This window comes from Oreochromis aureus, linkage group 7 (assembly GCF_013358895.1).
Source record: "Oreochromis aureus strain Israel breed Guangdong linkage group 7, ZZ_aureus, whole genome shotgun sequence".
In the NCBI taxonomy this organism is placed as follows: Eukaryota; Metazoa; Chordata; class Actinopteri; order Cichliformes; family Cichlidae; genus Oreochromis; species Oreochromis aureus.
The window spans coordinates 44,246,133-44,274,097 of NC_052948.1; the positions used below are offsets into that span (position 1 = coordinate 44,246,133).

At 40.4% G+C, this 27,965-nt stretch overlaps 2 protein-coding genes across 2 annotated transcripts; one reads left to right on the forward strand and one right to left on the reverse strand.

Annotated features, from left to right (window-relative positions):
* Positions 1–1,700: 1,700 nt before the first annotated feature.
* On the reverse strand, positions 1,701–6,295 carry oaz1b (ornithine decarboxylase antizyme 1b). Its single transcript, XM_031742490.2, is given in 6 exon segments — positions 1,701–2,806; positions 2,924–3,009; positions 3,380–3,552; positions 3,656–3,742; positions 3,744–3,795; positions 6,093–6,295. Coding segments are annotated over 6 exon segments (654 nt in total). The 5' UTR covers positions 6,218–6,295; the 3' UTR covers positions 1,701–2,675.
* Positions 6,238–27,963, forward strand: LOC116322424 (endoplasmic reticulum metallopeptidase 1). Its single transcript, XM_031742489.2, has 16 exons — positions 6,238–6,371; positions 9,020–9,440; positions 11,381–11,685; positions 13,425–13,552; positions 13,699–13,804; positions 14,153–14,299; positions 14,766–14,858; positions 17,272–17,484; positions 17,803–18,023; positions 20,207–20,381; positions 21,263–21,453; positions 21,770–21,922; positions 22,811–23,013; positions 23,098–23,213; positions 23,434–23,597; positions 24,586–27,963. Exons 2-16 carry the CDS (start codon positions 9,166–9,168, stop codon positions 24,760–24,762), a joined length of 2,667 nt encoding a protein of 888 aa, XP_031598349.1. The 5' UTR covers positions 6,238–6,371; positions 9,020–9,165; the 3' UTR covers positions 24,763–27,963.
* The last annotated feature ends 2 nt before the right edge of the window (positions 27,964–27,965 follow it).

Consider the following 27,965-nt stretch of genomic DNA (forward strand, 5'->3'; position numbering starts at 1 on the left):
CAATTCTGGTATTCTATGGCAAATCCCAATCAGACTCCGCGGTGCCGGGCAGTGAGCACAGGGCCCACTAGAGGACATTGGGCCCTTAGCCCAACCTCGTGATGTCTGTTTCACACCAGTTGTGTGCTGGAGGTCATTTTATGTGGCTCTGACTTTGCTTGTCATGTTGTTCCTTGTATAAAGGAGCAGATTGCAGCACTGCTGATGGGTTAAGGGCCTTCTACAGCCCCATCCAGCTCTTCTAGAGTAACTGGCTGACTCCTGGAAATGAAAAGATCTTGGGACTGTGCTGGCAGACACAGTAAACCTTCTGCCAATCTGCACATGTTAATGCGCCATCCTGGAGGAGTATGACTAGATATGCAATCTTTAGGGTCCTGGTATCACCTCATGCCACCAGTAGTGATACTGACCCTAGTTAAATGCAAAATTTGTGGGGAAAAAACAAAAGATGAGTGAAATAATGTGAGTGGCTTCCACTTGTAAAATCATTCCTGTTTTGGAGGTTGTCTCATTGTTGGCCCTTTAGTGCACCTGTTGTTAACTTCATTAATCCCAAAGCAGCTGAAACCAATTAAGAACCAGCTCACTAGATCAATATCCTACAAGTTTAATTGACTTGATGCTGTACTCTGACTAAAATATTTTATTTTTAGCAGTATATATTCTACAATTTGCCAATAAAACAGATTACACCTTAGTAGAAATTTTATTCTGCTATCATACTGAAGGTATATGTAAATGCTAACATTTACAAATTCCATTAGTTTGTTTAATTCATGACTAGGGGTCATAAATGACAACCTTTTTCATCCAAACCTTTTATATATACATTCAGAAAAACAATGGTAGGGCTGCAGGGTTCTATTTTTGCACTCCAAGTAGAGGCACACAAATAAAAGAGAATTAAAGTGAAATATCCAACAATAAAATACATTACAGACCACAAACCTGAGCTTACAGGTATGATAATGTTAATCAAGAGCAGTGCAATCACCTGTGTGGGTGTACCATGGGAGTCCATGGCCTTGAAGCTAATTTTAGTAAACCACACACTGTGAACACTTATTAACATGCAAATGGTTCCTCTGCAAGGTAACAGTACAGAGTACACATGAGTCAAGCCAAGTTCATCACATCATCTTACTGAAATGATGGTGTGACGGAAATAAAGGCGAGAAGGAAGTAACCTTCAGAAGGGTTTAGCAACTGCACGTCTCACACGAAGCAACACATGAAACTTTAAAATTACTGTTGACTAAGATTAAAACTCACGAACGAAAGTGCATCATTACATGCTTACAGAAGAATTACAATTGAGTACAACAATTGTCATGGGAGAAACTTGGGCACATTAAAATCGGACACATAATAGAAACTCAACTTATGAAACGCAAACTACTCGAAGGCCGTTCTACCAAATTGTAAGGAAACCCTGGCTGCTCTGTGGAGCCATCTAAAGGGGGCTAAAAATCATATCGAGTGGCCTGGAGCCTCCTGGTGGTACAAGCATATTGCACAGTCTCAATGTCTGCCCCACTGCATATAGCTATATTTGCACAAATATAGTTACAGGTATAATATTTACATGTACAGAAACATTCAAGCATCTCCTGCAATTATATCTGGCATAGAAATTACCTACAAAATAAATCTGCTAAAAACTGAATTGTATTGGATGAACAAATACACAAGGCCAATGATCAGTTGTTGTTTTATTATCACAGAAGCACAACAGGTACCACTATGCAGGTGAACAAATTCAATACTATCATGAAAAAAACAAAACAAACCAAATAGTTAAAAAGGAATGCTTATCTGAGAAAAAGAAATATCCAATCACAACATCACATCCTTCAAAATCAAACTTTTACAATATTGTCAGATATACATGGCAGAAAGAAGCAAAAGCACTTTGGATTATTCACTTTCCTTTTTGCGTTTTGTACCAATATGCTCCACAAGATGTTTAACTTGAAACTGAAGCGCTTACATCAGACACATGCAGTAGCTTTCATCTTTTTCGCTCCACTTCTACTTGAAATGGATTCATTATCCAGCTCTGAAGTACCAATTATCACGAGTGTAGCTTAAAAGTTTCCAAATCTACAATATTACCAGAAGGATATCGGTGCTGCAAAATGAAACTGGTCCTGCTGAAAGGTTTTTTCATCAATTCAGAGAGGGGGTGGAGGATATAGAGATATGGGGAGAAGTGTAATGTATTTTTTTTAGCCAATTAAAAGTAAGCTGGAGTACCCGAGTGTAAACCTGATGACTTTTTTTTGTTGTACATTCAACAAAAGACTGCTCCAACTCAATTGTGAAGGGAAATAAAGACTTGAGAACCTAAAAGCCATGACAACTGCAATAAGTCAAAAAAGAAAATCCCTCCTTTTAAATCAACTAAATGGAAAACACTATGAAAAAAAAAACAAAAAACAACAACAACAACAAAAAAAAAAAAACTGCAAGGATAGATGCTGAAAACAGAAGATACACAGCTTACAATTTATTCCCTTAAACACAAAAAGCATGGGGAGGTGAGTACTTGCATACAGAGCTACAGCCCAGGGTTTAACACAGACAGTATGTGAGTAAGCTGCGGCTGAATGGGGAAACCATACAATGGGAAGGAAAACAAAAGACGTAAGCAGGGGAGGTTGTCCGGCGGGCTACTCCTCGTCTGAGGAGTCCCTGTCAAAGTTGTAGGCCATGAAGAAAACGTCGGGTCGAGGTGGGACGAGGGCATGGCCCGGTTTCACAATCTCAAAGCCCAGGAAACTGAAGGTACGCACCAGTTTAGCTGGAATGAGAAGGCGGACACATTAAGATGATTGAAAATACATAAGTCCAAATTAACATTGTTTACAGAGTGGACACAGAGTCAAATAGATGAAAAAACAAAGCTGTTGGCACATACCACGATCATCTCTGTTCTTGTAAAAGCAGACAAACACGCTAACGACTTTCAGATGTTCTTCAGCATACTCCAAGAGAGCCGCGAAACTGCAGGGAGAACAGAGGGCAGCTTAGCTTAGAAAATGGAAAACAAGCCAGCAAGAAGCACGCTCAACCACAATTGACTCTGGCTGAATCTGGAGCTTATCCTCAGAGGATTAGATGCGTATTCCTGATTTCTGTACACGCTGTGCTCTTGGCTTCGCCTGCTATGTTTCACGGTCAGCAAAAATGTCATTTTACAACAGATCAAAGTTTAAAGTGTGCAAAGACGTCAGGGTCCAATCATCTTAATCATAAAATGCACACACCAATTATTCTAACTTTAATTGCTCGTGACTGCTCGTGAGGCAGCTCACGTCTGCCAACCTGGAGATCTGCAGGTATTTTCTGCATATTGCTGCTAATCAGGCCTCACCTCTCCTTGCTGCCATCAGGAAGAGGGTCCAGAGGTAACTCCACGTAGAGTGCACTGCTGCTTAGGACAGCATCCCACTGTATTGTCTTGGTAACGGTAGGACGACTTTGGAAGTGGAGTATCCCAGGGCGACCGTTCCCTGGCGGTTCCTCCGTTACAGTCAACTTTCGATCCTGGAATTTAGAAACGCCACGCGTGAAAACAGCAGTCTGTGACATCACATTATTATATCAGCCCCTGAAAACGCTGCACAAAGTGGCATTTCTTCCAACTTACTGAGTAGAGCAGTCGAGCTGAAGGAGTGTGATCCCGTGTGCCATTCCCTCGCCCACCTGGGATCTTCAGGGGTGGGAGAGGGGCATCAGGAGCACCACAGAGGCCCTGGGCCGCGGGTACTACTACAGTGCAGGGACAGGCTGCAGGCAGAGCAGACAAAGAAAATGTAGTCACACAAATTGCACCCTTACTTTGTTTGGCATCTTTCGTGCAAGTACAGGCTCATACATGTCACGGGACTGCAGAAAAATACAGACTCAGCCTGTGTGTGCAAAGAGGAGCAGAAATTCATTTCCTGTGATTTTTTTTTTTTGAAGATTTTGTGAAGCATTTCACATTGTGCACTACTGAAATCTACCTGCAGGCTCCTATTCCTACCAATGAATTATAGAGGATGTTTACGGCACACAGCGGAGCCAACAAAACCCCGATGGGTCATGTGCAAATGTTTTGTTTGAACTGTGAAGCAGCTGTAAAGCAGCTGGTGTGTCTAAACCTTAACACCCTAGGCTACAGATAACCCAACCACTGTTGCACTGTGTACGCTCATCTCAGAGGAAGTTCTTGTTCTTACAGTGTTTGATCACACCGTTATGCTGATTTAAATTTTTTTAAATATTGTATACTAATTATCTATAAGACTAAGAATTATGCTTGCCAAAAAGATTTTGACAAACTAAACTAGCAAAGGCTACAAAACAAACACCAGCAGGTCTGAGCTTTTAAATAATTTACAGTTTCAGTTCCCACAACAATGGCAATATGTTTACAAAGTATCTGAACGAGCCAGCGCACCAACACAGAAGGATGGGGTGGGAGGATTGTGGTGCGCTACACTGACAGGTCAAAGTTCTTTGAGAACAAAGCATTGATCAAAGTAGGCCTTTTGTTTTAGATGATGGTGTAACATGACTGCTTATCAATACAATAACTTAGTGATCACATATTGGGCTGAGCCTGATTACTTCTCACAATATTGATTAAGTCCTCTGCTCTTTATTATTTGTTACCCCCAATTAAATAGCACTTTTCTACTGACTCTTAGCACACTGAGGGCTTTCCTATAACAAGCACCTTTGTCTAAACCTAACCACCTTTAACCTAGCTCACACTACAATACAGGCACTATGGGAAACTGGGGTTTAGGATCTTGCCCAAGGACACTTCAACATGTAAAAGACTAGAGCAGCAGAGGACTGACCTTCTGACCTTGTGGCTAAACATAAATCTGATCTTAGATAAAGCACTGCTTTATTCACGGTCTACTCTGCTTAGAGTGAATACAAAAGCAGCAACACATCCACACAATTAAGAAGCAAGAATTTAAGAAAGACTAAAGAAATTATGACTCTTTATTTTACTTTTTTTCAAAAGATAAAATAGCTTCAATAATTAAAAAGTACCAATTGTAATTACCAGCTGCCTAAGACTACAGTCGGGTTGTTTGGTTTCACCAGCACGTGCCAAAGAAAAATCTCAAATTAAAAGAGTGATTAGACTAAAAGGAACGATTTAATAAGAATTTTAAATATTTCGGAGACAATACTCAATAGTAGTACATACACTAGCTGTGCCATAAATTAATACTATAACGACCACTTAACAGAACTTCTATCCTTTTTTATCTCGAAATTAGACACTAAATAATAAAAACCACGTTAAGAAGTCTTCAGTAAGAGCGTCCTCTTCGGTTAGTGCTATACGTGTGCGCATTTATAGCGCTACGTCCATCATTGTGTACAGTAATCTTCTCACGTCACCTTCAGTAAAATGGCAGTTGCGTAATAATTTACCTAGTCAGCTCACGATGGCAAATTCAGAAAAACGTGTTCACTTTTTTAAAATCAGTCCAGTGGTATCACACCTCTCGCTTCCTTTATTTATCTGAGGCCATCAAATGTTTACGGGAACAGCGTGGACTAGCGTTGTTTCCCTGTTTAAATGCGCACAACCCGATATGAGGCGAGTTTTAAGCATTAACAATGACACACGACAGCTGCCGTATGAAGATCTGCTTCATTCAAGACGGATCTCAGTTTACGCTGTCGGTACGTATTTCACAACATGATGTATTAAATTGTGTATTTTCTTTTTACTTTCTTTGACAAAACGATTAACTGTTAAAGGCTGCCTACTTGCTAACTGCAGTGACGCAACTCAAGTTCAACGACGTCTGCGGCTAACGTTAACTAATGCTGGTCAAACTGCTTCTTCGGTCACACAACAAGCCTACGTACTTTCAACATGACAGTTTTAAAAAGAATATTAAAACCAAGAGAGACAAAAAAGTGTGATCTTAAGGCTATTTGATGATACTGCGTTTCACTTAAATGCTATTTACTTCCGCTTTTCTGGTGGGCCGCTAGCTTAGCCACCCCTCCCCCCACATTGCGATTAGCCGTTAGCTTAGTCGAGGTGATTTTCAGCATGTACTTACTTCCCAATCATGTCACAAATACCGCTACTCAAATTCGCCATGGTAGTAAGAGGCTGCGTTTTTCCTTCTTTCTCGCGAGCAAAGCAATGACTGTTTAGGATCCGCTGGAGGTTGGATTTTACCATCCGGCCTCGGGTAGAGACACGACGGGCTGACTGCTCGCTGCTGCGCTCCGCTCGGTAGTGACCGTTCACGGAGCTGGGAGCTGGTTAAAAAAAAAAGATTAAGTCAAGCGACACAGAACGACACAAAACACCACTTCCTATTTTCAAAATAGTTGTGAGTATCTTGCGTCTTATGCAACACATTATTACATGATATTCTTCTTTTACCAATTGGAAATAGCGTATACTTTATTACATATTATTATTATTATTATTATTGTTATTATTTACAAAATAAACGAAACTGATCTGGAATAAGATTACATTGCTGCCCGCAACAATTAAAAAGTCGAAATAGATTATTTCTAATATAACAAGCAACTAGTATTTTAGTAATACATCAATGATTTCTGTCTTAATAACTATATGTCATAAATTAACTTTATTGTCTGTATATTTTATTCATTTCAAATTACAAACGTTAACGGGGACCATTACTGTGAAAGAGGAAGATGCATTAAAACAGCTATGCCTATTTAGAGCTAACTTTACATTACCAAGCTAATGCTAACCGTGTTAAAAATGCTAACGGAAAAGATAGGGTGTTAATGTAGAATCTCACCATTACCACTATCTGAGAAAACTGACTCTCCCTGATCTGTGAATGGAAAATAGTAAAGGTGATCTATGACAATGTCTCCTCGAAGCATAGAAACATTTATTTAAAACGACGATTTCTTCTGTTTATATCCTTTAGCTTGTCTTATGCTAGCACACACCAGTAGAGGGGGGGGGGGGCTGTGTTTACTGGGCCCGGAGGCACCTAGAGAGAAAAACTTAGAACAAAGGACTGTATATGAGGCCTATATGGTATCCAAATTCGTATTTTCCACAGTAATTGCCTGCACTATTAATAAAAGAAGTTCATTTGTATGCGTTTTAAAAAGTAAAAGATGCTACACTATGACCTGCTTACACCTGCAGTTTTCCTCTGATTGTATTTTCTTAGTGTATTCCTATGTCATGTTTACCTGGGTGGTTTCACTTAAAATTTAACTGGTTATAAAGTTTTTCAGATGTAATAGAAAATGATCTTACTTTTGAATTGTGTATTTTAAAAGCTAGTCAGTTGTAATAAGAGCATTTCAGGTAGTCTGCTCAGATGTGACGGTTACATACATCACGTATTGTATTGCAAACACTAATACATCACGTTGTGTGCACACAGTTGTGTGCAACAGTGCACACAAAGAATGCGACAACATAATTACTAAATTACCCCAAACATTTCTTCTGTTTCTGTATTAGTTAATGTAACAGTTGTGCATTTTCTGATTACTTCTTCCCCTAAATGACATTTCATTGTCCTAACAATATGTGTCAATCTTTAATCTCTATTTTTTACTTGATTGAATTTATTGTAACTATAATGTTAAGGGTTACATGAAAAATACCACCTTTAAATGTGTGTTTATACGTTTCTTGCTAGAGTTACATAGATGATAGGTGGTTTGGTTTACAGCATTTTTTAATCCAAGTTTAATCAGATCTATGAAAATTACATCTAAGTTAATATAACAAAATGGGTCAATTTTCATTGGAAAATTTATACATTCTGTGCTGCAATCAAGACGTGATGGCATGAATGGCATTCAGTGACTTCGTGCAACGCTCCCTCTGTCCACCAGGTGGCGACAACATACAGAATTTTCGTTTTAGTTCAATGATAATTGTTATAGGTTGAAATTAAAAAAAAGTTAATTATAAGCTGCATGGAGAAGACCCCACTGATGTTTTAAAGTAGGCGAGACAGCATAACCAAGTGTGTCTTTTGAGCTGAAAAAAATAAATTGTATTTGTGAATCTTCTTTCAGTCCCATCTGCACTATAACACACCTCATAACAGCCTCAAAAACACTGAAGCAATACTCCCAAAACACAAGGATGACCACATCTAATTTTCACACACTGAACTTAGTTATAAAACATATTTGCAGCACTTGGAAAATTTATTAGAACACCTGTCAAAAACATGAATTATTATCATAATGTTGTGAACTTTCAACCACTAAGTTTTCTGTATACAGTATACAACTACAATTTATAATCTTAAAATTAGAAAATTCACGGATGACAATAATAATATTTTAGCATTAAAAATAGAAATATTAATATTTAAATAAAGATCTAGTACATACTTGTGTATTTACATTACAGAAACATAAAATATGATTTTAGTAATTAGCAATACTTTTAATATTAGGGCAGCTCTCACATTAACTTTACTCTGGGTGGTATAGTCTAATAAATCTATCTATCTATCTATCTATCTATCTATCTATCTATCTATCTATCTATCTATCTATCTATCTATCTATTTTTTTCTTCTTCCGTAAATTATACTTAAATATTTTAGTTTCATAAATGTGAACTGAACTGAATTGAAGGGTATATAAAGCTTTACTTTGCACAGGGGGTTCATTGAGTTCATTTTAAAGGAATAGTTCAACTTTTTTTGTCTTTTCCCAATATCTCCTTTATATGAATCATTTTAAGAAAAAGATATGGTACTCTGAGAATCTTTAATTGAATCCTGGGGAATTTAAACAGTAAGAGATAGAGAAGGTGGAAGCATAACTTCAAAGGAGAGAAAAAAAGCTTTATGAAACCTTATTTTAGGACGAAGTCAGCAAAACTTTTAAACGTTTTTAAATCAAATATAAATAAATATACATAATTTATGTGGTTTTGAAGTCCTAGTAAGCACAGAAATGTAACTTAATTTGCATAACGTTTCGAAAAAAATCTCACAATTGGTTTCAGATTTTCCTCCTCCGCCCGCCCTCTCGTTCAAGTTTGTCCCTCTGCGCGATCCGTTTGTCGTCCGAAGAGAGGAGGAAAAAAAAAAGAAAAAGAAAAAGGCGAGGACCGAGAGCGACGCTTGCAGCTGATGTACCGCTGGCTCAGAAATGGAGGGCGACACCACTGTCCGGAGAGTAAAACCCTTCGGGACTCAACAATATGTTACTCAGGATAATAACGGAGCCCAGGACCGCTGCGAGAATAACGGCTACAACGGTGAGCCGAAGAGGAAGCCCGAAGTGAACCTTTACCTGCTGCGGGAAGGGCTCGCAGCTTCTCTGGTCTCTGTATTTATTTTGGTGCTGTGGGCACTCGTTCACTTGTCTTTGCAGCAGCTTGTCATAGGAAAACCGACGGGCGAGTTCAACGCAGTGAGAGCCAGGTGAGTTTTACGATAAGACCAGTTTTATTCTCTAGGTGTTGGCCCGGTTAATCTTTCTTCTGTTGGGAAAGAGACCTGCCCAGAAACCACTGCCGGGGTGCCTGTTCCGCTCCATCTCCACCTTTACCTTCAACCTAAGCAGCGAAGTGGACAGGTGCCAGTCTCAGGAGAGGATAGGAGCAGCGATTATTAGGACTAATCTGATGTAGTTAACCATTATTCCTCCCCTAAGCCTTTTAAAACCACCCCTGGGTAGATGAATAACAAGTTTACTGCCTAAGTCTTAATAATGAAAGCTGTAAGATGTTAAAAAAGTAGGTGTTTATTCATATACGGTAGCACACAGTACGTTTTTTATTTGGTGAATTTCCAATGCAAATACATGACAAAGGGTTTTAAAGGACCGGTTGAGAAACAGGAAATGCGGATTTAAAGCACGTGAGCATAGCGGTAGCATATACATGTACAGTAGTTAGTTCTCCATTGTAGTGGGAGACAGAAAAGACACCTTTGGGAAAAGGCTTTTAGATTACATTATTAATAAACAGGAGAAGGAGGAGAAAAAATCACCATATTGATCAGTGACAGTAAGCATCAGGAGCTATCCTACTTATCAACCCTGACATTTTATAAAACATAGAAAAAAATCAAATAAAGTTCAAACAGAGCAAGAGGGATCATAATAAACATCACACACCCTGTCCCTGTAAAAGATGCTGTAGAATTTTCAGATTAAAAGTTCATTCAGTTTCACAGTGTTACAGAGGGCTGCAGGGATTATAGCATTGAATCTGAGGTCAGCAGAGCTGCAGCTGAGCTCCTGAAAGTGCCGAGCAGCTGGATTTGCCATCTTTTGGCTCGTTGCTCTATAAATGAGTGAGACATGCTCCATTTGAACTGATCAGAGCTCTGAGTCTGTCGCCCACAAATCCAGATTTTGCAGTAGGTCATTGAAAAACTGAGTGAAAGCAGCACTTTAGATTTCTGAAATATCATGTGGTGCCACACTGGCTACAAGAAAACCAAATTGAGCAGGAGATTGGTTTTTAATCTGTACGGATAACAGCTGGACTACAACACATGACTTTAGAGGTCGTGGTTTGATATCAGGCAGAGTTCATTTGTTTTAAGTATCAGTTACCACTGCAGTATTTTATTATCTGTAAAAGCAAACAGCAGTTTTCTTCTAAAATAAAAAAAGAAAAGGGGTAAACGCCTCCTAAGGCAATATCACTGTTCTCCAATCCCAAGACCTCCAATCTTAAGCTTTGATCAATTGTTTTGTTTCCTCAAAAAATGTCTTGTATACAAAGCATCAGGAAATACTGCAGATTGCTCAGTACAGTTTCCAAGTCTTATTCTGCATGTATTCAAATTGCTTTTCAGTAGAAAGCAAGACAAGAAGGGTGAAAATTGTAATCTTTTACAGTTAAATTTGTGGTTTTAAAGCAGTTTTTCCTCCATATATGTTATGAAAAGCTGTCTATTTGGAGCCACAATTACAGTAAAGTATGATCTACCATTGTTTGTCATATACAACCTTGTTCAGACCCACAACAGTTGGGTTAAAGTACTTGTACAAACATTTTGTAAATCAGTAAAGCCAGCAGCCAGTTCGGTCTAACACAAAAATGTTTAAGTCTCGTTGTTTCTCTTACAAACACAAAAGTGTGTGCAGCCATGTGAGTGAGTTCACTCATGTCTTCAGGACATGCATTTAATATATTTTAAGTTTTTTGAAACTTTGTTGATGCTTTGTCTACACATGCACAGTGGCGTTCAATCAGACTGTGTAATTACACGACTGAACTGTTATTAAATTGATGAGATATGCTAAAATGTGTTGGGACAAGTCACCTTGATTTACTGATGTTTCACAGTAAACATAGCAGATTATTTATCTTTCTCTCTTTTTCCTTTTCTCTCACCTCTCAATCTAGGCAGCACTTGGAGCAGATAACTAGTGCTGGCCCTCGGCCTGTGGGCAGCCAGGAGAATGAGGTCCTGACAGTGGGATACCTGTTGAAGCAAATCGAGGACATCCAGGTCGAGACTGCCGCAGGGCCTCATCAACTCACGATTGATATTCAGCGTCCCACTGGGACCTTCTCTATTGATTTCCTTGGAGGCTTCACTAGCTTCTATGATCACATCACCAACATTGCCGTTAGGCTGGAGCCCAAGGGTGGCGCGCAGCACCTCATGCTCGCTAACTGCCACTTTGACACAGTGGCCAACAGTCCAGGTAAAAACAAATTAATTACTCATTTGAACAGACATGCCTCTGTGAGGGTGAAACCCTGAATATGGTGGTGTTTGTTTTATTCATAGTCCACGCCTTGCAAATTAACACCTGGAGACCATGTCAACAGCGCTTCTGTGCATTTTATAAAAACATTTTCTTAAATCTGTTGTTGTACCGCGAGTGCTCTTTTGTACTATTTATGGTCCCCAGAGGATGGACTCATCAGACCTTGATTTGCTGTCATTTGTACTTAGAGTGACACATTTAGAAAACTACTTGGTGTTTTTTATTTTTTTGAGTGACATTTGGTTAAAAAAAAGTTAATGGTTAGAGATGGGAGGTGAGAACTGGTTCCAGTCCAAAGTGTCCAATCCATTAGTATCCTATAGCTTTATCCTTATTAATTCAATTTTTCCAGTATTGGCATCTCTTTCTGACTAATTACACATTGCAGAGCAATGACAGTCATTGCAGTGGAGCTTTTGCATGCCTGAGTTGCATGCAAGAACATGTGCATGAGAGCTTTATTTCTACTCTGTTTTAAAACTGTGTTAAAATAGTTTCTTTGATGCTTAAAATGTAGTTAAACACCCCCCTCCCCCTCCCCACCCCAATTGTAAAAGTGGCACAGATATACAGATATATCTATAAAGAATCTGATCTATAAACAGATTAAATAATGTCGCTGGTGTACATAAACTCTTAACAACAGTCATCACTATTTATGGTCCCTACAGGATGAATTGTAAACTTTTCTTTTCCCTGCTTGATTTAAATGTGTAGCACATTGCAGTGTGCAACCATCGCGTTTTAGTCTGGTTTTAATTCAGCATTTTTTTTATTTTATTTTTTTTAACTCTACACCCTCGAGCCTGGTGGGTAGGCATGTTTTCCCAGCTCTCATTCTCACACACATACACGTTACGCACAGCTACACTGGTAAAAGGAAATTGATCCAAAAGGTGTGGACCAGGAAGATACACATATATTTTCACATCCCCCGGTGCTTGCCAAGCCTTTGATTTCTTGGAATTCTTAATGTTTGTTTATGGAAAAACAAAGAATAAAGGCAGGCAGGACTTGGTAAGATAAACTTATAAGTTAATTGAAAATACTTTTTTCCTGTTTAAAGCTAACCTGCACAGATGCATGCATTCTGAAGTCTTACGGTGCGACTGAGAGATAGCAATTAATATGCTGCTGTCATATGTGGATGGTACGCAGACACAGGGTGAACAAGCCCCCACCCCCACCTCATGAACTCACTGAGTGTAGAAAGCCAGAGCACATGATGAGTTTTGCCCCTCTGATCTGCAGATCATTTTTTCCTTACTTTGTTATATTTTCACTGCTGAGCTGTGTAATCTTTCTGTATCACATGCTCCTTTCTTTTCCTCTCATTGGTGTCCCTTTTTCTTTATTCTCTCACCAGGAGCAGTGGGAGTTTTTTTCTTTTTTTTTTTTGGTAATCAAGTAGTCACATGTTCCTTTACACAGGGCCTATTCTCTACACTCCATACTTTAGAGCTTTTATTTCTACCATCTGTGTTTTGTTATCTCACATTATTTTGCTAGCTCAGGACAGATGGATGTTATGGATGTTAATTGTATTTCTCTGGATGTAAATAGCAGGTTAAGACTGATTTCTGTTGCTCTCACTAATGTTTTAGTAAACTAGAAGCCCACGATTGGTATTCGTGACACACTGCTCCCTGTCTAAGACCGTTTCTCTGTCTTAGGTGCCAGTGATGATGCAGTGAGCTGTGCAGTGATGCTGGAAGTCCTCCATTCTCTGGCCAACCAGTCAACTCCTCTTAACCACGGCGTCATCTTCCTGTTTAACGGGGCAGAGGAAAATGTACTGCAGGTAAAAAGAACACGTAGTGGGATGTTAAACTAGCCTGTAAGGAGCACTGGTGTCACTTTATTTAATTTGTATCACTTTTTTAAAATTATTTTCTCTGTGTCATTTGTTGTTTCTTTGTCTCTCGGGTTCCTCACGCTCTCCTTTAGGCCAGTCATGGTTTCATTACCCAGCACCCATGGGCCAAGCAGGTGCGAGCCTTCATTAATTTGGAGGCTGCAGGTGTTGGTGGCAAGGAGGTTGTTTTCCAGACAGGTACTGTACCATGCTAGTTTGATGAATTAGCCTTGTTTGTTTGTTATGATGCCTTCTTTTTTGGTGGATGTGTGTGCAGCCTACCATCTATAGCATGCAAAAAAGCATGGCAGGTTCTCCAGTTAAAGCAGTCAACTACTGCTGCTTTGTCTAATACTTTAAGGAGACTTAAATGCTTACATCACCGAAATACAAGTAGGCAGGTTTAGAAACAGTGGAGGGAATGGGATAAATAACCTCGATGATGTATCCTTGTCTACAAAATGATGAATCTGTTTGACAGAATTTAGGAATCAAGGCTAATTGTCAGGTATCTAAAATATTTCAGCAGCCTCTTCTCCCTTAAAGGTCCAGAGAACCCGTGGCTGGTCCAAGCCTATGTGCATGCAGCCAAACACCCCTTCGCCTCTGTGGTCGGCCAGGAGGTCTTTCAGAGCGGTGTCATTCCCTCTGACACGGACTTCCGCATATTTAGGGACTTTGGTAACATCCCCGGTAAGTCCACCGATACTCACACTACGTAACAGAAGCCAATAAGGAAGATGTGCACGTTTCCTTTGCAGAATATGTTTATAGATAAACATTACTTTATTGTGCTTGTTTTAATAATGACCCGCTGCTCTGGTCAGAATTCAGTAGCTTGCACACAATGATCCACTTAATAGGTCTTCACCTAAATTGTGCTCAAGGTCACATTTCCTGTTTCATGGGTAATTTTACATTTTCATAAGAATCCCTATTCTTCTTGAAACCAGATTTTAGTGATGTAATACTTTTCAAGCCTCCTTGACTTCTCTGAGAATTTTAATACTTGCTAGTTTGCGTAGTACAGCCACTGACAATGAAATGTATCACTTTCGTTCTGTGCTTCACACGTTACAGTAACCTGTGAATTGCAATGACTTGTGAGCCAGATGAGCTGTTGCATTCATGGCATTCTGGTTTAATATATTTTTTGCAGGCATTGATCTGGCTTTCATTGAAAACGGCTTCATCTACCACACCAAGTACGACACAGCTAACAGGATCCTAACAGACTCGATACAGAGAGCGGGTAAGCAGCGGACCTCATATGCTTCCATGCTCAAATATTTATTACGCTTTTATTCAAGACTCATTGCAAATATATGAGAGCTGTCACTACAGCACCATTTTCTGTTACAGACACACCTGCTGAGCATTTGTGCTTTGTCCACCAGTCTGTCTGAGAACTTAGAAGTGCACACGTACAGCGGCAGTCACAGACTGTTGCTTCTTGTGCTTCTGCGTTGCTGAATAATTTTGCTTTGCTTAGCAGAGAATCCAGTCAGACAGCACTAAAAACCTTGGCATCAGTTGGCATCTTTCCTCTCTCCCTCAGCAACTACTGGACATCTCCCTTCTGTTCTTCTGTGTGCAGCAACTCACCATGAAAGGCATGAATTATTAGAGAGAGAAGGCGAGATTTCAGACGGAGGCAGAAGGTATTTTTAGTCTATAAAGAAGAGGGCAGAACAGTGCTGTAAGGTGGAGAGTAGGACACAGCACGGAAGGCGAGGATCTATCAGCGGTTCTGCGCTTTTGAAGCTTGTGATGAATAGACCCTTTGGCCTCTGCTTAAAAATCTAGAGACCAAGCGATTCACTTTTGTCAAAAGCAAACACAGCGCGGATCTCTCAGAGATTTTATGTGAAATGTTTTTTTTTAAAAAGAGCATGTTGCCGTGTTTATAAAATGGATCTTATCATTACCATCAGTGCAGGCTTTGTGATAGAAACGGAAAACAGAAAGATGTGGGTAAATTGCAAGCAGTGAACTCTGCACGATCAAGATTTTGTACAGTGTTGTTTTGGCCACAGTGAAGCTACCAGGCGGAAGAACAATGGAGCTTTGTCTTGCCTTGTGTTTTTGTGCTGTTAACTGTGCAGACATGGAGGTAGTATAGTACAGTAGTACAGAGAAAAAAAACAAAACTGATTTTTTTGCTGCAGTGGATTGAAAAAAGTCTACACACCCCTGTAAAAATGCCAAGTTTTTGTAATGTTAAAATACGAGACCACAGTGAGTCATTTCAAAATGTCTTCCTACCATTATGTGACCCACAACCTGTGAAAATGAGTGCATTCAGTTTTCTTGAGTAGGACTCTATTAGCATGCCACATCTGGATTTGATTTGCCCACTCTTCCTCAGACAAGTGCTGCAAATCTATCAGATAGCACTTGTGCACAGCTCCCTTCAGGTCATCCCACACATTTTCTAATGATTTACATCTGGACTGGTTGGGCCATTCCAGATTGAACTGGGGCTTTAGTCAAGGTGGAGGGACAAGCATACATCCAAATCAACAAAATAATGGATTCAACAGAGGCAAATTGAAGTTTTGGGGTTTTTAGGTTTTCAGTAGAATATTTGTGGGGTGACCTGAAGAGGGCTGTTGTAGAACAGCAATCTGACACATTTAGAGTGTGTTTGCAAGGAAGCATGGGCAACTGTTCCCAAGTCAAGACATGCCATGTTGACGAATGGCATGCTGTGATAAAATCAAAAGGTGCTTCAATAAAGTCTTAGTTTAAGGGTGTGCTCATAAGGCAACATAGGATTTTTAAATTGATACCATAGGTGTATCTACTGGGAGGCTGAGGGGTAGCGCTGGCAGTATTTTTATATCCACTGTATACTCTTGCTGTTCCTTCCTGTAATCAGATTTCTGATCTGAGCTGAACTTCATATTTGGAGCCAATTTAAACAGAACGCCCTTGGTCTTGGTGCCCCGTAAACTTGTGTACAGCTGTAAATAAGATTTGCTCTCCATCTCTCTCACACACACACACCACTGAGCTTTTCCTCTTCCCACAGCCACCCTCGCTGCAACAAATACATGATCATGTATACACAGTCACTTTGTAATAGTGCACATAAGGCACAGCAGTGGAATATGAGAGAGTACTGTCGTTATCTGTCAGATCCTATCATCCTTTCTTACATGTCCTGTCATGGGGGGAAAACTCTTCTGTGAGTAAAACAGTATACATGTGTTTAATTGGTTTTACAATATTATTGTTTTTGTAAGAGGTTGCAGTAGTGTGTTGGGGGGGGTGTAATTTACCACTATAGTGCCATTTAACAGGCCACCCCCCCTCTGTGTAGCCTTTTCTGCTAAGTCAACAGTAACTTGTGTAATGCATGTGACATGTCAGCTCTGTAAAGGAGGATCCTTTTAGTCTTGTGAAGTCATAGGAGCTCATCACTTTCATATTCAGTCATATAATCTGTTTACTTCCCCATATGTAGGATAGAATCACAAATGGTGGAAACTCCAAACCTCTATTGACTAAACCTCCCAGTTCCTCTTATTCTGTTGTCATTTACTGTCTGGATAACTGGATTGTATATGGCAGGCTGCCCAGATGATGCACACTGTTCTTTATGGAGCAAAAGACAGTCAAACCTTCAGTGCATTAACTCCATATTTACGTCCTGTTTTCAGGTGACAACATCCTGGCCGTTCTGAAGTATCTGGCAATGTCAGAAAAGTTGGCTGATTCCTCAGAGTACCGCCATGGCAATATGGTGTTTTTTGACCTGCTTGGTGTAATTGTAGTAGCTTACCCAGCCCGTGTTGGCACTATCCTCAACTACATGGTGGCCACAGCTACTTTCCTCTACCTGGCCAAGAAAGCCTCAATGCCTGGCCATGGAGGTAGGTCACCATTTCCTGCACCCTAATGCTTGTTACTGATTGGTCTTTAAATCAGGGATTCTCTCTAAGGGAAAGGGAGTCCTTGAAGAGATCATTTTCTAAGAAATTGATCGTTTAGTTTTAGGGTTATGTCACTTAGCAGAAAAGTAATGAAGATGAAATGCTTGTTTTATTTGCATTAATGGCCCCAAGCTGCATATATTTTAATGATATTTCACAGTTTTAAGATTTAGAACACATAACTTCGATGAGCTCTTGTGGATCTGCAGAATAAATGAGTAAAATCCTAATTAATTGACTTGTCTCTGTATCTCCAAGGTGGGCGCTATGTTCGAGACCTGGCCTGTGCCACCGGTGTAGCATTGCTCAGCTGGTTTGTCACCCTGTTGTCGGTGCTGATTGTGGCCCTGCTTGTCACTCTGTTGGGCCGCTCCATGTTTTGGTACAACCATTTCTATGCCTCAGTCTGCCTGTATGGAGCTGCAGCCACCGGCAAGATGATACTCATACACACACTGGCCAAGAACCTGTACTACGGGGTGAGTGAGTGGAGTTTTAAATATAGAGCTTCCAGTAAATTTCGAGCAGAGACCGAGTGGCAGGACATGATTAAGAGTAGCAGTAACATTGAATGTGAAATGTACTGTTAAAACTTTTAGGAGCATTGTCTGATTGCATGGTAGAAGCAACATTATGCATCACTGTCCAAGGGCTTCTTCCTAAAATCCACTCATATTTTTAGAATAGGAAAAAATAATTTTCACAGACAAATCTTGGACTATTTGTGGTGTTTTAGTTGGAAAAAAATATCCTTATTCTGTAAATTTGTTAGTTGCACCTGTTCAACTGCTTATTAAGGCAAATAAATATCTAATCAGCCAATCATATTGCAGCCACAGTGATTTAGGTGCGCAGACAACCTGCTAATGTTCAAACTGAGCATCAGAATGGGGGAAGAAAGGCGATTTAAGTGACTTTGGATGTGGCACAGTTGCTGGCAGTCTGATCTTCTGGGATCTCCAGAGTTTAGAGAGAATGGTCACAAAAACTCAGAAGTCACTCCTGTCAGTTTAGAACAGAAAACTGAGGCTACAGTTCAAAACTGGACAGCAGAAGGTTGGAAAAATGTTAAATAGGCTGATTAATCTAAATTTCCCATGTAACGTTCAGATAGTAGGGTATGAATTTGGAATGAACGCATGGATCCATCTTGCCTTGGATGAACATTTCAGGCTGTTGGCAGTGAAATAGTCTGGAGTATATTTTATTGGCACACTTTGTGCTCCTTAGTACCAGCTGTGGGGTATGGTGGAATGAATGGGAGATTCACATTTTGGATGAAAACCTGACTAATCTGCAGCAACTGCGTGATGCTGTCATGTCAGTATGGGACAAAATCTGTGTTTCCAGCACATTGTTCAGTATGTTCTACAAAGAATTAGGAGAAAGCGGTCTAACCCAGTACTAGCAAAGTGTACCTAAAAAATTGGATGGTGATTGTAGAGTTCAAATCGGTCTTAAATTATTCTTATTGATTGTTTTCTGATTGTAGTAAAGTGGATTACACTGTGACTGATGCGTCATGATGACTCGGTAAACTGCTGACGATCGTCTGTGTGTGTTTGTGTACATGTGGTTATAAAACCGTAGATTTGTGAGACAGTGTGTCCTCTGTGCTTCACATGTAGGTTTGCCAAATTTGATCTCTCTCACTGTGGTTTTCAATAGGCATTCATTCAGCTCTTAGATGTTAGCACCTCTGTCATAAAAGCAAAATCCATTTCTCACATCCTTTAAAAGAGAGTGTTATAGATTTCTTTGGTAAGTTGTTGAATACTTTGTAGAAACGGATGGTTGAAATTGAATGGCCGCATTGTATGTGTGACATTTATAAAATACAAGGATTAATTTAAAGCTGAAAGAGCTGCACTGAATTGATTTAGATCTGGAGCCACAGCTTACCACAATGTGAACTGCAGCTTATTATGGCCATTTTCCAGTAAGGACACAGACTAACCTTTGTCCCAGATTACATAACGCTTCAGTGAAACAACATGACTGTTGAGAGAACGGCATGTTTCCTTACTCTAATCCTGAATGGTATTTTCTTCAAGAAAAATGTCTAGCTCAAAGGACAGAGAGGAAAGAAATTATTAGTCCTCAAATAAAACTTATACAAGTTACAGTTGTAATCATTGTCCTTTTCTTCAGTGGTTTTATCCTCCTTTTAGTTTACAGTTGTGATTTTGGGATAAAGCAGTGGAAGTTATTTATTTCTTGTTTTTTATCCACATCAGATGAGAGTTGATGATCTTATTTGCAGTTTATGTGAGAAGATCCCATTTCTCAAAAAAAAAAGAACCTCTATGTACTATTTCACTATTAAATGATGTGAACTGAACTTGACAGCAGACCAAAAACCTCGGCAGTCACTTGTTTGCGGTTTGAAAGTTGGAAGTTTGGCACTTTTAAGTGAATCCATTGATTGTTATGCCTAATTTATGGGGCAGGTGTGTATATTAGTGACATTAATTTGTTACTCATATCCCCAAAAAGTTCTGATTATGATGATGAACTTCTGTGTACTTTTTTGTTGTTTTTCGGGGGGGGGGCAAAACAACCCTTAAATTTCCATACTTACAGGTTAAATCCTCACCTGTCAAAGCAGCACACACCTTCCCCTGCACGTTTCTTGTATTTTGAGCTTTTGTTTTCCTCACAGGGCGTCCGCCTGGTAGAGCTGGGTGACCTTTACTTTGATGTGAGCTTGCTGCTGTGGTGCTGCAGCCTGGTGTGGTTGACCCAACATGGCCTGTGTTCGGCCTACGTGCCCATGCTAATGGTGGCTTTCCCCCTGGCCACCAGACTGCTGCTGGCAAAAGAATTCAAACACAGAGGTAAAGACTTGATCTCAAAGTCGACCTTGGTTACCATGATTGAATGAAGCGCAGGGTACTAAAAACTGTTGAAAGTAAGGACGCTTTGGTTAATTATTAATACTTTTGCTAGAGTCACAAGAGTAAATTATGTAAATGCTCATACCTGCTCTTTATTAGGTCTCTTAGCAGTAAGATGAAGCTAGCATTGTCTCATTGTACTGTAATCTTATCAGGCTATTTTAGATGAGTGTGTTATCACAGAAATAGTCAAAGTAGATCTCCAAGTAACTGCAGGAAATAAACTGAGGTGAACCCTCTTCCTTCTAGCTCCTATTGTCCTCTTGACCAAAGGCCTGTGTATGCTTAAAGTTCTTATCAGACTGTCTTATGTCTTTTGAAAAATGACACACAAAAGCTGTGTTTTTTGGGGGATTTTGCCCCCAAGTGATCAAAAGGGTTCAGGATTGGATCCTTAATGAAAGTCGCTAGATAAATAGTAACAATATATGATGGGCAGATCGTGCAGCCTCCTACAGACAAATCCTAAGTAGCACCTGATTGGAGGAACACTTCTCCTGGGCGGACTTTAGAGTTCAGCGAAACGTGTTTCTAAATATATTGTAGGCAGGAAATAAGGCACACATTCACTGAATCTGCAAAACTCAATGCAACGCATGTTGTTTTTTTCTCCTTGCACAGCAGGAGAAGAAAACAGGGCTGGAGTCGCATTTGATCTGTAGTGTTTGCATGTTTTACTTTGAACACTGTATAAACACTTTTCTCTTTAAGATGGATTTTCATAGCTGCGGGGGCAGCTACGAGAATCCAGTATGTGTGTGTGTGTGTCTCTCTTGGCTGGCTCAGTTATACCTGACAAAGATTTATTTATTTTTCTCCAGGAGCATCAGCGAAGTACTGCGTGCTGTACCTGCTGGGCCTGGCGTTGCCATATGTGCACTTCATGTTTCTCATCTGGGTGGTGTTTGAGATTTTCACTCCCATCATGGGGCGCAGTGGCACAGAGATACCCCCCGAGGTGGTGCTGGCGTCCTTAGTCACTCTGGCAACTATCTTCCTCTCCTCCTTTTTTGTGAGTATTTCTACTATATATATAAAAGTGATAAGAAAATCTGGAATTTTATTAAGCAGAAGAAACAGAGAAATCCCATTTTGAATTAGACAGAATATACTTCACTATAGAACTGTTTTGATTAATCTGGTAGTATTAACTTTATTTTCATGTTAGATAAGGAAGGAAATATACGTACAGTATAGAATATAATTTGCAGAAGTGAATTTCATTTAGAGAATGTGTTGGTGAATCAGGTATTTCGTGCCACCTTTGTTGTATTTTCAAAGGCCCGTTCCTTCTGCTGTTCAGTAACACATGCTCATGTCTTTGTCAGCTGCATTTTATCTACTTGGTGCGGAGCACTAAGCGGATCATGGCAGGTCTTGGGTTCGTCTTCACCATCATGTTCCTGTTGGTGTCCTGTGGCCTCTTCTTTCCTTATTCAGGCGATCTAGACAGCCCGCGGCCAAAGAGAGTTTTCCTGCAGGTTGAAATTCACAGCATGCACACAAAACACAAATATACACAGAAATGATACAGATACAGTATGTAAGAAAAGGAAAAACTGGATCTGCAAGTCAAAACCAGTAAATGTGTTCATATTCATAATAGCCAAAACCTAAAGCTCTGGCCTGTCCATTGCATGAAGTTTAAGGTCTGAGTGACTCGGTTTGAAAAGAAAATGATGCAAGAAGATATTTCTAAATGAGTGAAACCCTTGAACTAAGGTACGGTCAGATCAGTTTTGCAGCATTTGGCTGAATCTGAGCTGAGTTCATAGTCCCGTACACTGCACAATTCATCCTGCTGCTTTTATCAGCGGTCATACCCTCAAGAAACCCATGTCCACTGGCTGCAATATGTGCTCATGCCAAAGTGTTACCTCCACCACATTTAAAAGGTAACGTGGTATGCTTCAGATCATGAGCTGTTTCTCTCCTTCTCCATAATATTCTCCCCCATTCATTCCGGCACATGTCCATTTTGGTTTCATCTGTCCCAATATTTTTTTCCTGAACTGTGCAGGCTCTTTTTGATCTTGTGTGACAGTCTAATCTGGCCTTCCTGTTCTTGAGTGTAACCTGTGGTTTGCACCTCGGTGTAAATCCTCCGAGTTGTAAACACTCTCGAGGAGCCTATCTCCCTGAGAGTGTTCTTGATGTGTTAAGTTGTGTTTCTTAAACATGGAAATAATTCTGTCATCTTTTATTATTATTTATTATTATATTTTCCTCCCTGATGTGCTCACGTATGTAATTTCCATTAAGTCATTCCAGCTAAACAGATGTGGCACAAAGCAAAGAAAGAAAAGAGAACATGTTAACAAAGAACTTAGTTGTTTTGGGGGTTTTTTTTCCTGTAACTCTCCCTGCAGCATACAACACGGACCTTCCACAATCTCCAGGGCCAGGTGGAGAGCCGAGACTCGGGTCTGTGGATAAACAGCTTTGACTACACTGGCATACAGCACATCACACCCCACATCCCCGAGATCAACGAAACGGTTCGGACCCGCTGCAGAGAGGACCGACCTTTCTGTGGTTACCCCTGGTTCCTGCCCGTCAAGTTCCTCAGCAGGTCAGCCTTGTAGCTTTGATGCCTCTGGTCTCGTAATAAATGCTTGTTTCAGTCATGCTTTGAACTTCACAAGTGTGTTTGCAGGAAGAACTGGTACATCCCCGCTCCGGAAGTGTCTCCGAGCTCTCCAGTGGAGTTCAGCCTGCTGTCCAAAGAGGAGACGAGCTGGGGAACGATCAAGATGACATTCAGTGCGAAAGGTCAGGAGCAGCTTATGGAGAGTTAAGATTTTAGAGATCTAAAGAAGTACCAAGTGATAGCAGAAGGAGCAAACCCAAAATGGAAAGAAAGAAAGAAAATTGATGACCGTTTTTAAAGAACATGTGATAGGCTGTGTGAAGAACCTGAGAGTGTAGCATGTTGATTTTTAGTTGTAGGTATCACTTTGTGCTTCCTCCTCGACTTTCCTGTCTCATGCAGGCCCGAGCCACATGTCTTTGTATCTGATGCCTCATCGAGGAGCCAGCCTCTCCACCTGGTCCTTTGGTGACGGGACGCCTCGATTTGACCTGAGCGGAGAGTATTTTGTTTTCTATTCACACGGCCTTGACGCCCCCACATGGACCTTCTGGTTTGAAATACAGGTACTGACCTTTTCTTCTTATTTACATTTCCTATTTCCATCTTCAAAGTGACTTTGGCGCATCATGACAGAGATGGCAGTCTGCACCGACAATTATCTGCAATATTTTTGCAAATTACAGTAATTAACTGTGATAAAGAGGCAAATATCATGTACCTGTTGCCATCTACATACACAGAAATTCACATTAACTTGTTACATTCAGAGTCCAGCCACAGCCACATGGATTTGAGACAGAAATTTCTCCACAGATACTTGCTGAGTGGAAAATAACACATGACTGGCAACTTTATTTTTAATAGAGAATAATAGATGCAGAATATAACCAGCTGAGTCAATCCCAGTATTGCAAATAAATTCGTCACAGATGACTAACTGGTTAATAGCAAGATGTTGTCAATTTGCCTCCATTTATAAATTAGACGGTGATTATTTGCAAACCTGAGTGACTGCAGTCAGTCCAGCAGTGAGACCCGTGATTGTTTGGAGACAACCTGTGCAGCTGCCATCTGAAGCTGCTCACCCCACTACTTGCAGTTGTTTGCTGAAAGTGAAAAACACCAGCACAGTCACCGGGAAACCACAGATTTTTCCTAGTCACAAGGTTTTTGTCCTGTTGTTACTGTCAAACATAAGGCCCAGGGGCCAGAATCGGCCCGGCAACAACTCCAAAACAGCTCACAGGATGGCTTTGTAAAATGTAAATTAGGGGACGAATTTTGGACTTTGAACTATATTTTCATCAAGTTTACAACTTTTACAGCTATAACAAGCTCCCCTGCTTTACTGATCAGCTTCACTGATTCTCCCTGCTTAAGATCAAAGTTGGCTGCATGTGGCCCATGGTCTAAAATAAGTGGGACTGAGCCACGACTTGCATTGAATGCTGCATGCAGCTCCTCGTGGCTCAGACTAACTTCACAGCATAATCAAGACATTGCTAATCTTATGTGGTTCTGCTGTTTTATTTCTGTCCCTCTGTTTGTCAGCCTCCCGCAGACCCTGACCCATCTGGCCCCGAGGGGATCATCTCAGTCGCCATCTCTTCCCACTATTTCTTTGGGAAAGACCAGAGGACTGCTCAGTTGGAGGAAATGCTTCACAGGTTCCCCACGTGGGCTTTTCCCTCATCCTGGGTCAGTACCTATGACATGTACCGATACTGAGGATGTCACACATCCCACGAGGCTGCTGCTGAGGAGAGCTTAGGCCCACAGGGCTCCAAGAGACAGATGTAGAAGAGATTACAAGGAACAATACGGAGGAGTGACCCCCGCTGCCTTTTCACTCAAACTGTAACACACACAACACACACGAGCTCCGCCCCAGCCAGCCTGAGAGACCCCCACCACTGTGTCAGTAGGCACTGTAGTTAACCAAGGAGAGATGCTTGGTGCTGTGCTCACTCCTGGGTTAGTGAAAGGAAGGGGTTAGTTTTTTTTTCTTTTCTGTTCTCTACTCGGTGGATCGTGCCTTTTGCTTTACTCGCTGTAACTCGCTTTTCCTTTTGCTCACGTCCACCCCCGCTCTTCCTCACTAACGCCAGCGCTCCTCCTGAACGACTAACATCACACGGCTACCTCCACTGCTCTTTATCAGCAAAACCATTCTGGCCATTGTCATATTAAATGTGTCACTACCAACTACTCCGTGCATCGTAGGGTGCAATAACGCATGATTCATGAGTTCCTGTTTCTCTTCTCTGAATTGAACTGGATACTTTGAAAGTCACCTTTCATTAACCTGCACTTGTGTTAATAGTTTTTGATTTACTGACATGCCCTTCTTTACTAAGACCACTCATTTATTTTTTAAAATTTTCTTTGGAGCCACGTGTTTTAACGAGGAATGTAACACCCGCTTAAACTGTCAGAGGACATGGCGTGCAGACAGAAAACTGTGTTAAATGAAAACAGATGGCTGAATTCAAGCTGTTCTGGAAATGGTGGTTAAATCTGGAGGGTAGTGTAATTTCACCTGACGTGTTTATGCAGTTTAATTTTGTTTTGGGGTTTGAAATTGTTCAGGATGATCGCCCCCGTGAATCCACAGGGGGTGTACCTTTGCATCCGTTTCACATTTGTTCTTACTGTAGTAATAACTGCACTTTTTTTTTTTTTTTGTAAAGAGAGGAAAAAAGTAAAACTTGACTATGCTTCGAGCCGTCTCCAGCAGCAACTTTAACAAATCTTTTGCTTCACAAACAAAAGCAGAGCTGTAATTTTTTTTTTCCGCTGCTCCCGGAGTTTCAAATGTGATCCTCTGCTTTTGTTTATTGCATTTGTAAGTAAAAGAAATGCCTTCTGGGGTTTTTGGACAATTTAAAGCGTCTGAAAACGTCGGGAATCTGGGATGGGCTTTTATTCCTACTTTTTGATTTTCCCTTTCTTGAATGTAATATCTGTGACGCTGCTGGAGAGGGCTCAGTTTTATTTGTGCTGTTGTTTTGTCCGTAGCTCACATACACAGTCCGCTTCACATGGTGCCACCACTACCTCCAGACTGATCAAACTCAACACAGAGATAACAGTTTCAGATTGAATGTTACTGTTGGGAAGCTTTAGAGGAGATTTAGCTAACAAAAGTTAACTAATGTTGGAAAGAGAGATTATTTAAATGGTTTATAAAGCGTCACCATGCTTATCTGTGGGCTACATCCGTTTATAGATGTCCACATATCTGCGTTTTCAGAAAGTCTGACTTCCCTGCCTCCCTGAGTTTGACTCATCATTAAAGGAGTCAAAGGTGGAATCAGGTTGTTGACTAATGAAGCAAAAGTCTTTTGTCCACCTCGAGTCTACCCAGCGAGGCGTCACCGTGAACCATGTTGTCCGTTTGCCACAAAACGAGAAATCACAATGAAAGGAGGCCTTAAAGTTTTGCTTCCAAAGATGCACAAAACGTTTACTGTTGTGCACACAAACATCTCAGTGGTCTTAAAAGCTATCAAGTGCCACACTGCGAAGCGTTTTCATGCCCGTGGATTGTTAACATCCATCACAGCCTTCAGCAGATTGTCCCACTGTGTTTTTGGGTTTTTTTATGCTCCACATAAGCAAAACTAAAAGTCAAACAATTTTAAAGCTATAACATTCCTATTAAGCCACTCTGTAGCTATTCTGGAGTTATATCTCAGCACGTGAGTGGAGTTTGTGTTCGTGCCGCCTCACAGGTCAGATCAAATGATAAGAGGATCCTTTTTACTGGTTTCATAGCAGTGAAAAAAATTTCAGTCTCAACTTTGACGACAGGCACTTGAAGCGCTTCGACTCCACCTGCTGAGGAAGCCCGTGTGATGCAGGCTAAAGCGCCTGCTTGGACTTTTTCACCTTATCAGCTGATTCCTGCAAAGATCCACCAGACCTCAGTGCTCCTTCAAAAGGACAAATATTTAATAAAATTAGATTTTTGAAGTACTTTTTGCTTTCACTAAAGTACCATGCCTATTTGTTTTTTTGCCATTTACCTCATGATAACATGCATCACCTCACCCCTCTAATGAGTAAAGACATGACATGCTGTTCATGTTTCAGGTGTCTGCAGTTTGATTTGAGTGCGGCACTAAAACCTGGAAAAAAAAAAAAAAGTCCAGTCCTTTCTGATCTGTTCACTGACGGCTGACTCTGTACTTGATCCTGCTGCTCCAGACTGAAAGATGGATTTGTTTTCTTTACTAAGACCAGTAAAAAGTCTCATTTTGTCCTTAGGTGTAAGATCCTTTAAGGGACATAAGGAGGTTGCAGGTACCGCTGTAATAGAGTGGGGGAAGGCTGAGAAATGGCTCACCCTACACTGCTGTTGCTCCCCCTGTTCGAGAGCTTCATACACACTCCTTTTCAGATGTGAGTGATTTGAATTTACTATGCGTTACTAATGTGTTAGTGTGAGCTAGTGTAGGCTGAGAGGCTGACCGGGCACTGCACTGAACGTTTCTGTGTTCAGACTTTGAACTTTATCTTCATCACACATAACGGTCTAGTTAAGTCCATTTCAAGTCAAGAAATACGTTCTTTAACTGTGGGATACTTTTAAATGTCTTAATGTCATATCTAAAAATATTACATTTACATTTTGGGGATTTTCTTTAAATTGACCTTTCATCCACATCTGTAACTGTTAGTTTTGTTCTCACTTTGATTTCTAACAAGACTAATTTCCTTTTTTTGTGATCGTCACATAACCGTTAACAGTTTTTCTTTAAATACATCTTTGTTTCCTTAGTTGGAACTGTTGACTGTTGTGCTTTGGATTATTGGGTCTGTTAACAGGGTATCCATGTATTGGATTTACGGGATGATTTTACATTATGCAAAAAGTTTGAATTAATTTAACACTTGTACAGCAATTAAAAAGCTTCTTACGTTTAATC